The sequence below is a fragment of the Gekko japonicus genome, unplaced genomic scaffold (genome assembly GCF_001447785.1).
Source record: "Gekko japonicus isolate JY-2015 unplaced genomic scaffold, Gekko_japonicus_V1.1 scaffold3581, whole genome shotgun sequence".
Classification (NCBI taxonomy): Eukaryota; Metazoa; Chordata; class Lepidosauria; order Squamata; family Gekkonidae; genus Gekko; species Gekko japonicus.
The window spans coordinates 48,209-60,458 of NW_015171001.1; the positions used below are offsets into that span (position 1 = coordinate 48,209).

Consider the following 12,250-nt stretch of genomic DNA (forward strand, 5'->3'; position numbering starts at 1 on the left):
AGGGTAGAGGTGTAACAAACCTTTTAAAAACTATTTGGAAATCGGATGAGAAAACAAAGTGCATCCGTCAACTGGAACATGGGAGGCCAAGAGAGCAGCCAAATAAACTCTTAACGATGAATGGGAAAATCCCGAGTCAGCTAAGGAGAGGAGGAATTGGAAAACTCTTTCAAGACCCACTGAGGTGGCTCGAGGGGCATCATCACCTAGGGAAGAATTGAATCTTCTCCATTTATAATCTTATGACTTGCGCGTAGTAGGCTTCCTGGAATTCAAAAGGACATTCACTACACGGGAGGAGAAGACGGTGATGTTATCTGCCATGCCATCAGTTTCAACTGTGGTATGTCGTGATGTAGGATGGGGGAGTCTGAGAGAAGGAGGAGGTCCTGAGCCGGGGGGAAGTGATGGTATATCCCGTGAGAACTCAAGGACCGCTGAAAACCAAGGTTGTCTCAGCCACCATGGGGTTATTAAGATACAGTCTGCGTTGTCTTTGAGAATCTTGAGGACCACTCTCAGAAGCAGAGGTAAGGGGGGAACAGGTAGAGAAGCCCCGAGGACCATGGGTAAAGGAGACCGTCTCCCAGAGATTGTGGGTCCTTGCCTCCTCGACTGCAGAACAGAGGACACTTTTTGTTGTTTCTGCTTGCAAAGACATCGACTTGGGGAACTCCCCACTTGTGGAAGAGTGGGAGGATGCATGTTGGGTTCATCCTCGACTCGTGAAGGCTGAGTCCTGCTCGACTTAGATGGTCTGCCTGCACATTCATGTATCCTAGAATGTGAGTGGCCACGAGGAATATGTTGTTGGCAATGCATAAGTTCCACAACTGGATTGCAAGGTTGCACAGGCGCAGGGAAACAGTGCCTCCCTGTCTGTTGATGTAGGAAAGCGCTGTGGTGTTGTCCGTCAGGACCATGACACATTTTCCAGGAAACTGGTGACAGCGTGTTGTATAGCCAGGAGCTCTAGGAAGTTTGTGTTGCTTCCTCATCTGGATGTTCCACTTGTCTCCAACAGAAAGGCCCATGGAGTGTGCACCCCATCCCGTCAGGGAAGTGTCTGTCGTAATGGTGACCTCGGGTGATGGAGGGTGGAATGGCGCTCCCTGAAGGATATTCGAAGGGACAGACCACCAAAGTAGAGAGTCCTGTATGCTGGGAAGAGGGGATAGGACGACAGTGTGTGCGTTTTTCGACTGGTCGTAGTTGTGGATGAACCAGAGTTGTAACGAATGCATTTTGAGTCTGGCGAAGACGAGAACTGACATAGTTGCAGCCATCAGGCCTAAGAGCCTTTGGATTTGGAAGGCAGTGACGGAGGGTTGGGTGTGGACAACGATGGCTAGGGAAATGATATCTGCTGCCCTGTCTTGTGGCAGGTAAGCCATGCATGTCGTTGAATCCAGTATTGTGCCGATGTATTGTATTCTCTGGACCAGATACAAGTGAGACTTTTACTGATTGACCCGTAGGCCCAGGTTGTCCAGTAGAGCCAGGGTCTCCATGATGTTTGAGACCAGGGCATTCTCGGACAGCACTACCAGAAGCCAATCGTCTATAAACAGGTAGATGGAAACTCCCTGGAGACAGAGGAAAGCTGCAACCACAATCATAGTCTTTGTGAAGACCCTTGGGGCACTGGATAGGCCGAATGGGCCGAATATTGGTAGTGCTGCTGTCCAATCGCAAAGTGTAGGTATTGGCGGTGGGAGGAGTGGATAGTAAGGTGGAAATATGCATCTTGGAGGTCGAGGGTGGCCATCCAGACGTGCCTCTGAAGCAATGGCATGAGCTGTTGTAAGGATACCATGCGGAAGTGGTGGTAGGTCACAAAACGGTTCAGTTCCCTTAGATCTAATATTGGTTGAACGCCTCCGTCTCTCTTCGGGACTGTGAAGTATCGGGAATAAAATCCCGTCCCTTGGAGATGTGGTGGAACATGTTCAATGGCTCCTTTCTGCAGTAGGATGGACACCTCCTCAAGGAGAGGTGGGAAAGGGGGCATGGAGATGACGACTGGAGTATTGGGGTTCTGGTGGAACTGAATTTTGTAACCTTGGGTCAAGATGGAGAGCACCCACTCGTCCAAGGTGATGAGACGCCAAGCATGAAGAAAGGGAAACAGACGGGTAGGAGCTGACTCGGTGACAGGTAAGTCAAAAACCCTGCTTGGAGGGTTTGGACTGTTTGGTGCGGGAAGCTTGTTGGCCTGAACCAAATTTTGTTTTCTGAAAAGCAGGTCTTTGGCCTCCCGAAGACGCTCGTGGTCTCCATCGTGAGTCTGGAGACTGATGAGTTGGTGTACGCCTCTGCCAGGACCTCGACCAGGTGAAGGGACGGTATTGTTGTTTTGCAGAGGACAAGACTCCTAGAGCTCGAGAAGCCTTTATGCTTTTGTCTAACTCTTGTAGAGTAGTATCTGTGGTAGCATTGAAAAGTCCCAGGCCATCAAAAAGGAGATATTCTACATAAGATCTAGTATCTATCAGGAGATTAGTGTTGCGGAGCCAGGAATGTCTTCTGAGAGTTATTGCAGTGGCCATTGTTCTGGAAGATGCCTCGAGGACATGTTTAGTAGTGTTGAGTTGTTGTTTTGCCAACACCATGCCCTCTTTTTGTATGACTCTGGCTGCTTGAAGTTTGTCGTCTGAAAGGTGGCTGAGAAGTTCAGAGAACCTTTCCCAGAGAGTGTATTGATACCGGCCAGGTAGTTAGTGGCCTTGACTCCCACTGCTCCTGTGGAGTAGAAGCGCCTGCCAAAGGCATCTAATTTATTTCCTTCCTTGTCAGAAGGTGTGGAATGCGACCTCTTGGATTTGGAGGAAGATGTAATCACCACCGAGTTTGGCTGGGGGTGCGAGAAGAGGAATTCAGCATCTGCCTCTTGGACCCTGTACATGTGGTCCAGTCGTCTTGTGGACACAGGAGCAGATGAAGGTTTTAGCCATGGTGACTTCGCCGCCTCCAGAAGGATTGAAGACATGGGCAATGCCAGGGTGGAAGAGGTATCAAGCTGAACTATGTCATAGACTGCATCTGTAGCCTGTGGATGTTGCTGGACTACAGAGAGGCCTAAAGAGTCGGCCATTCTTTTGACTAGATCAGTGTAAGAGGTAAGGTTGTCGGATGGTGATACTGGTAAGTCCTCAGCGACATCCAGGTTGGGAGATGTATGGTTGGGAGAGGTATAAGCGTCAGAAGCCTCCGTATCTGAGTCCTCCTCTATGAAGTCAGAGGAGTCATGTATTTGGACCGAAGTGTCCTGTTGACAAGTTGTTTGGACGACAGGGACAACCGGGGTTTGGAGTGACTGGAGGGTTGACAGGACAACTTGGTTCCAGAGTATGGTGGGAAGGATCGACCATAGGAGGACGTGACAGAGATGCTGAAAGTCTTGACTTGTGGGGCGATCTCGACCTATGAACAGAGTGGGATGAATAATGATCCCAATCAGAATAGCCCACCGGAGTCAACTACGACATGGATGGTGGATAAGCCCCGTACAAGTATCTCAACTGTCGTTGATCCCATGACATGGGGGGGGGCAGGAAGACTCTTGGGGAGCGACTTCTGGACCCCGCTTCCTTCCCCTTCTTCACCGCCTTCAGGGGCTTGGAGCTTTTCTTCTTAGCGAGCTTGTGATCCTTACTTGCCTTAGCCTTCTTTTTGACAGGCGTGGAGGCGGACGATTGTGCCTTCGATGTCGGGAGCTTCAGCGTCAAGCAGTTGACATCGGAGGCAGGTCTCGATGCCAGAGCTGTCGATGTAGATGGTCTCTCCTCCATCGCTGAGGCGGGAGCAAGGGCCGATTCAAGCAGCGCCACTTTAAGGCGCGCAGCACGGCTTTTTCTCATTTGGTTGGAGAAACGTGCACAGTGGTGACAGGACTCTGGCTGGTGAGACTCTCCGAGACAAAAAATGCAGAGGGTATGACGGTCAGGAGGAACAAGTTTGCTACCGCAACCCTTGCACCTATTAAAAAATCCCCACTTCTTCTGCATAAAAGAAGAAGAGGGAACGTTTGAGGGAGGGGTAGCCCGAAGGCCTGAGGTAAACTCCCCCTCAACAGAAAGCAATTTTTTAAACTGTTTTTGAAGAAGAAACAAACAAAAATAAAGTAAGAGAAAGTTTGGAAATAATTCCTAAGAGCTGTGAGGTGAGCTAACAGCAAACTGATCAGACCGACGAAGAAGAGGTCTACTCAATGCGGCGGTAAGAAAGGAGCTGGCGGGATGTCCACGCCCACCCCTCTGGGCATGTGCGGTGGGGTTCCTGCGCATGCCCGAGGGACTGGGCGCGAAATCCATTAAAAGAGCTTGCTACAGCACCGATCAATCCAGCGCGTGCGCACTAAATCCCATGGGTGTGAAGCACAGAGACCACGTCGAAGATCTAGAAGTCATTCCTCCTGTAAATTGTGGGTTGGGGGTGTTTGGGGGGTGTTTGGTGTTAACACAAGAACCTGGGGCACCTGTCCTTCTGCTCACACTGAGCAGAGGGATTTCACTTCATTGGTTCCTCGGCTGAGGACCACCCCCCATTGGACTTTGTGACTACTAGCTCTGTCTCTCTGGGATTGTGTGAGATGGAATAAACTCAGGGATCTGAGCCACCTCTCTCTCTGCTCATGCTGGGTAGAGGGGCTTAGCTGATGGTTGCCTTGCCAGAACATCCCCTCCCTCATACTTATTTTTGAACACCTCTGCAAGTTTGATACCTCTACCTTGCAGGGGGTCAGTTCGACACACTCCTGAACCTGCAGCTGTGATTTTCCCAGAGAGGACTTTCCTGGGGGCACCTTCTTTGGAGGGGCTGTAACTTGCCCCCCCCCCCAAATCCAATCCTTACCAAACTTGGAAGGCAGATAGAGGAGAGTCAGCTAGAGACTTCCTGTTAGTTTGGCATCTCTAACCCACAGAGGGCTATCACATCACAAACATCACCAAATGAACTGGTTCAGTAAACGAGAAGGTCCAGGAAGATTCATGGTTTGCGTGGCCCCACAAACCCAAAACAAACCCCCATTTTCCCAGTATGTGCCCATCCCTAAGCCTGAGGTGACAAAATGCACACAATCTACCCCTCATTGTTCCTGGAGGGTTCACAGGTGATAAGAGTGATAATAGTGATGGTAACTTGATGGAATATTTTTTTTTCACTCTCGTGTGTCAGAGCTTTTATACAATTACCAAATATCTATATTCTTTATTTCATAAGTACATCAATTACATAAGGCCCCTACCAGCCACACACCATATATAACAAGTTAAAAAATCTGTTTTTGTACATTTTCTCTTATATTTTTAATCCTAAATCTACCCACTTGCTCTCAGGCTCAAAACCAAAAATGGACTCTATACTAACATTTGGCCATAACTGTAGTAACATTATGAGATTAAACATTTATGGGATACATGCAATAGCATTAAGATAAAGTTAATACATTTTCAGTTGACAGTAGATGAACAGCAAATATAATCATTAGAATAGCCAACAAGCATAAAATATAGAAACGTCATTTACAGTTGGCTCCTAAAGTATCCCTAGCAACATCAGCAGCTGTCCAGTCTATAGACATTTTTCAATATTTGTTCTACATGACAGAAGCATTATATTACTAACCTGTCTTTGGTAACCTTTTTGATCCCTTTTGTTTTATCCTTTTTTTCTCTTCAAATCTGAGTACTGCTGAGACAACAGGTTGTCTTAATCCTTTCAGATATAAATGAAGCTCCTTAAGATCTTTCACATTTGAAACCTGTTAAAATGAACATTTCATCTCTCAGACATATTGCCATATCCATTCACCAAAATTCTTCCATCATTAACATGTGATTTTGCTATACACCTTTATCAGCATTAAAGCTATTCATTTAATGATGCAGTTAAAAAGTATACTAATTTGCCTTCCCCCACCCATTTCCACCCTTTCTTGAGGAATTATTTGTCTCTCTAGGCAGCATCAGTGTTTGCATGGATGAGTGAATACTTGTTCCAGCCTCAGACCTCTGTACTCCTTGAATAAATTCCAGCTTTTAGACTAAACAGCCCCTTCACTCATCATCTGTTACATTAGGAAGCATTTCTCTGCAGCTTGTCGATGACAAGGGCACCTTAGCTTTATCTGGGCAAACAAACAAGAATAGCTTTCAGTCAGAGCAAAAGTTTATGCTATTCTTAGGGCACTTTAAAATTACTATAGTGGTGACTAAGCTGAAGACCTCAGCCCATGAACACCCATGTTTAGGACAGACAGCTAGAGTTAAAGTGAGACTGCTGTGCCTAATGCTTAATAAAGAGATTGCAGCTCATGGGTGTTTTTGTTTCCATGACAGTTAGATTAACATCCATTAGAATCCATTACCATTAGATTAATCTCTTATTTGAAATAATATGGGTGTTTGCCAAGTAGAACTTCTGTGTGGATATTTGCTGGAAACTCCATTTACATTCACATTTCTCAGTAGCTGCAAAACAGCCATTTAATGTTACAATTTCTATTAGCTGTTTGAACAAAATACAATCTGGTGGCCCCTAGATGGCTGAAAAGATTTAGTTATGCTCATTTTAAAACATCCACAGGGAATTTCAGACCCAATCCAAACCCAGGATGACACATGTATGGAAGCACAAAAAAAAAAGGGGGGGGGGAGACTGAACCTAAAACCTAGAATTCAGAACCTATAAAGGTTAGTCAAGAATAGAAGAGGGCCAACTCTTAAAATCTAATTATGAAACCTAAAAAATATACACGTATTTATTAAACACAAATTAAAATAACGAATAAGGGCCCACTCATACCTCATATACAAATATAAAAACATACAAAGGCTGATGAAATAGACCTAATGCGTTTCGGCCTTTACAGGCCTTCCTCAGAGGTCTAATACAAATAGGACATGTTGGCTGATATTAAAAATACATACAATCATACATATACAGAATATGCAATAGAGACCAGGAAACAATTGTTCCAAAGTTTAACCACTGGGCAAAGAAGAGAAATACAAAAATACAAATACAGCCTCCAGTGCAATCACATGTCCAGTAGTACTTCTCTCTGGTCAACCTATATATTCTCCTGAGCTTGTACAGCCAAATGTTCCCAATGAAATATATATATATTTCAATTTGTGGTAAAATGGTTGCCTTTCTTGTTAGTGTCAACCTCACTGAAAAAGCACTGTTGTGCATATATCAGTGGATTTACTTCTAAGTAAATATTCAGGTAAAGCAGAAAGTGCCAAAGCACAATTACAGCTGAACATCAAGATGACAAAGTAATGACTACTGGGAAATTACACAGCTTTAAGGTTGGAATTGTTCAAGATTTTCTGTTCCTTGGCTCCATCAGCAACCAAAAAGAAGACTGCAACCAAGAAATCAGAAGGAGATTGAGCCTGGGAAGGGCAGCCATGAAGGAGCTAGAAAAGATATTTAAGTGTGAAGATGCATCTCTGGTGACCAAAATCAAAACAATTCCTACCATAGTATTCCCCATTACCAGGGCTATTTTTGGGCAGGAACACACAGGAACGGAGTTCTGGCTGGCTCCCAAGTTGGCCACGCCCAGCAGGAACTCATTAGCATAATAGGCCACACCCAACATCAGAAACTCATTAGGATTGGCTACATTAGGGGTGTGTGGCCTAACATGCAAATGAGGGGGGGGGGCTGGAAGGATCAGGGAGGCATTTAAATGCCTCCCCATGCCTTTCCGGCCTGTCCAAGGGCTGGCATGCCTGGGCTCCCTGGAGCCATTGGGTGCCCAGGGCAAGCCAAGGGAAGGCATGGGGGTGTGACCTAATATGCCAATGAGCTGCACTGTCAGGGGTGTGGCCCAATATGCTAATGAGTTCTGCTGTTGGGTGTGGCCTATTATGCTAATGAGTTCCTGCTGGGCTTTTTCTACAAAAAAAGCCCTGCCCATTACTATGTATGGGTGTGAAAGTTGGACAATGAAGAATGATTTATTTGAAATGTTGGAGGAGAATTTTACAGATACTGTGGACTGACAAAGAGACAGGTTCTAGATCAAATCAAGGCTGAACTCTCCCTAGAGGCTAAAATGACTAAACTGGGGCTATCATACTTTTATCACATTATAAGAAGACACGAGTCACTGGAAAAGACAATAATGCTAGGAAAAGTTGAAGGCAGCAGCAAAAGAAGAAGACCCAACATGAGATGGATGGACTCAATCAATGAAGCCACAGCCCTCAGTTTGCAGGACCTGAGCAAGGTTGTTAACAAAAGAATATTGGGCAGGTCATTAATTCATAGGGTTGACAACACTTAACACAAACATTCAGGACTGCAAGTTACTCTTTTCCTTTTCACAGTGAAAGCTGAGATCATCAAGGGTCTACTAGAACATCCACAACTCACTATTTGGCTGAAGCCATGCAGACCCCCACCCCCCGACTATCTATCTGACTTACAAAAATAAAGTATTAAATATGGGGAACAATTTTTTCCAATTTATGTTCCTTGTGGTTTTAATGATTTTCCTTCGATCCACAGAATGATTCTTGCTGCTATATGCAAAGTGCCGATTTCTCTACTATGGTTTCTAAATTATCACTTAAATAACACACTTACTTGGATCCCAGATGTAAGCTTTTCAACCTCACTGCGCTGTGCGGGCTTAATGATGTGATGCATAGACCTTTTACTATCACATACTGAAGGTGTGACTTGAATGTAAATTTCCTTTTTTCCAGCTCTGATGTGAGGTTTCTGTAGCAGTACTTCACATAAAGGAACCAGGCTATAAAAACAAGGGATTGAGTATTTTATTTCAAGAAGGTAGCAATGAAACACTATTTGGTAATCTCATTAAGTGATAGAGGGGGAAAAATAGGTCAAACTTTAATTTGCAAAATGCTTTGTGAAATGTCTAATTATTCTCACATTACCTGTAGGTCACTATTTCACTCTACTGCATGTAAGTTACATTTACACATATAAACAATATATCTGCATGTAATGTTTGGGGGGGGGATGGGTTAGCAGAACCATTTAAGAAAAGTTTGGGGAAATGCAACTGAATGACTACTGGAAAGTAAGAATAGGTTGAGAGTACCCCAGTATTTGGTGTAGTGGTTAGAGGTGCAGGCTCTAATCTGGGAGAACTGGGTTTGATTCCCCACTGCTCCACATGCAGCTCCTGGAGTGACCTTGGGTCAGTCACAGTTCTCTCAGAGCTCTCTCAGCCTCACCTATCTCACAGGGTGTCTGTTCTGCGGAGGGGAAGGGAAAGGAAATTGTAAACTGCTCTGAGACTCCAAGTGAATCCAATTTCTTTTTCTCTTCTTCTTCTCCTCTTAATATAACCTCCCCAGAAACAGAATATCTATCCTGTTTACTGAGAAAGGGTGCATGTGCCAATGGACCCCACTGGAAGAATAAAAGGGTGCTGCACACAGGTAGATCTCTACATCAAGCCTGTCATCTGCTACTCTGATATCTGGTCCAGGGCCTGCATGAGTGGCTTGTGCCAGTTGAAAAAGGAAAGGAAGTATACGAGCCTAGTGAATAAGATAGGGGAGGAGGTTGCAGCACTATTACATTTGTGTATGGCTGTGTCCAGGGCTTTTTTTGTAGAAAAAGCCCAGCAGGAACTCATTAGCGTAATAGGCCACACCTAACAGCAGAAACTCATTAGCATATTAGGCCACACCCACATGTTACTAGAAGTGTGCTCATCCAGCCACACCCACCTTTTGCTTCCTAGTCTGTTTACCTTGTTTGTTGTTACCTTGTTTTTTTTGTAGTAGGAACTCCTTTGCATGTTAGGCCACACACCCCTAATGTAGCCAATCCTAATGAGTTTCTGCTGTTGGGCATGGCCTATTATGCTAATTAGTTCCTGCTGGGCGTGGCCAACTCGGGAGCCAGCTGGAACTCCGTTCCTGTGCGTTCCTGCCCAAAAATAGCCCTGGCTGTGTCAGGCTGAGTGACTTTGAAGAAGGAAAGGGGAAAACACCATCACATAATCACTAAAAAAGGACCTCAATTTTGTGCTTTTGTACAGTGGATGGACATAATATCTTTTTTTAAAAAAAATTATAAAAAGAATGCAAGTTCCAGAACAATCTGAAGGTGAATCTTAAACATGATGGCAGAAATGTGGGGTATAGATTTCATTTTAAAGGAGTTTGAAAGTGATACTCCAAGTTCAAGGAAGCCTACAATTCTCATGAAGATAGTTTCAGGTGGGAGCTGTGTTGGTTTGCATTAGAAGAACAAGAGTCCTTAAAGTTCCTCACAGGCTGGACTCAAATAATTGCCATTGGAGACCAGTTACCATCAATGTGGGACCTATCCTGTGGCGTCAAAAAATGGCCCCTTACCTTGAGAAGGCTGATCTGACCACCTGGAACCATCAAGACTAGACTACTGTAATGCACTGTACATGGTCTCCCCTCAAAATCGATTTGGAAATCCTGCTAGGTGTGGAATGCTGCAGCTTGGCTGTTTTAGGGAGCTAGATGGAGCATGCATATCATTCCCATGCTACAGTCATTCCACTAGCTGTCCATCATGTGCTGGCCTCAATTTAAAGTTTTGGCTATCACACACAAAGCCCTTCATGACCTTGGACCCTCATACTTGTGAGACTGTCTCTCCAAACAGGTATAACAAGCTAAGTATTATACTATACTATTATAGATCATCTCCATTTTTGACATATTTATTTGTGTCCCACCCTGAACTGAATCCAAACAAATGCTGACCGTATAAACTTAGCTTGTTATCCCTGTTTGGTTCTCACATCTATTAAAATAACTTCATTATGTTATATGCTAATTTGCTGTTCACCCTCTCTCTATATGTATTGACTGATAACTTCCATTTCAATGTATCTGAGGAAGTGTGCATGCACACAAAAGCTCACACTTTGAATAAAACTCTGTCGGTCTTAAAGGCGACACTGGACTCAAACTTTGTTCTATGCAAAACTGAATTATTCAAGAGGGATTTTCTATGCAGGCAATAGAGTAGGCACTGTACAAAATTATTCATAAAGTTACTGTACTACTGTACTACTGTGTCCAATTGCTGTGTGTTGGGCCCTATTGTGTTGTTTTGCATCATTTAATATGGCATGTCAGGCTTATGCTTTGCTTCAATTAGGTTTATAGACTTCTGATTGGTTCTATAACCCAAATCCTATTTCATCCTATTTCATCCTATTGGCTTATGCCTCTTTGTAAGCCACCATGAGTTCGCGTAGGGTATAAATTGAAAATAAATAAATAAATAAATAAATTGTTTACTGAATGTCCCATCTAGTTGATTGTATTGACTCATTCTTTGTAATCCACTCTGAGTCCTGGTGAGAAAGGTGGTTTTTAAATAATGTAAATAAATAAATATCTTGAAAATCTTGTTGGTCTTTAATGTGTTACTGGACTTGAATCTTACAGTTCTCATGGTCATTACTTAGTAAGCATATCATTTTTATAATGTAACATACAGTTCTTTAAAAAAAGATTACCATTATCTGCAGAGGGCTTCCTATTAACATATTAATGGTTTTGAAGACACTATAGAAGGATGAAAGTTTTAGCAAAATATGCTATATGCTATTAATAAACTGTAAGCTACATAAGCACAAGACAAAACATACGTAATGTATATACTTCGAACTGCTGCTTGTTTAAGAGAGTACAACAGCTATGATGTGTTCAGATTTAAGGCTTTGTAACCTCTTCCTAATATTTCTGTTCTACAATAAGAAACCAATTTATAAAATCAGGGGTCATTTTGTAGAAAAAGAGGCGCAGGAGCTCATTAGCATAACTTATTTCCATATGCCACACACCCTGACATCACCGGAAGTGTGCCAGAAGGCAACACCCACTGCTCAGGCTCCACCTCAAAAATCTCCAGGTATTTCCCAACTCAGAGCTGGCGAGCCTACCTGGAGAAAAACTGCTTCGAAAGCACAAAGCACTAATCCCTCCTTCCTAAACCAGCAGAGCCAATGCATTTGTCCATTAGGTGCTTGTAACATGAAGGAACAGTTGCCAGATGTTACACCATGTATGAGGAATTCAAACTTTCTGGAGGAGGAGCATCTGCTGTATGGTTATAGTTGCACAATTTGGACAAGGCAGCCACCATAGATGCAAAGGCCTTCTCCAGTCAGTTAGGGCTCACACTTTGTTAAAGAAGTAGGTCCTCCATGTCGCATGGAACTCCATCTAGGTGAACTGTGACCTGGATCTTCCTGCTG

At 44.0% G+C, this 12,250-nt stretch overlaps 1 protein-coding gene across 1 annotated transcript in view; it reads right to left on the reverse strand.

The window, feature by feature from the left end:
* LRRIQ3 (leucine-rich repeats and IQ motif containing 3) overlaps window positions 1–12,250 on the reverse strand; it is a 58,652-nt gene that overhangs the window by 20,678 nt on the left and 25,724 nt on the right. Inside the window, exons 6-7 of the mRNA XM_015419009.1 lie at window positions 8,608–8,776; window positions 5,629–5,764 (exon numbers count right to left, since the gene is read on the reverse strand). Of these exons, the coding sequence (XP_015274495.1) occupies window positions 5,629–5,764; window positions 8,608–8,776 (305 nt within the window). The remainder of the gene's footprint in view (window positions 1–5,628; window positions 5,765–8,607; window positions 8,777–12,250) is intronic.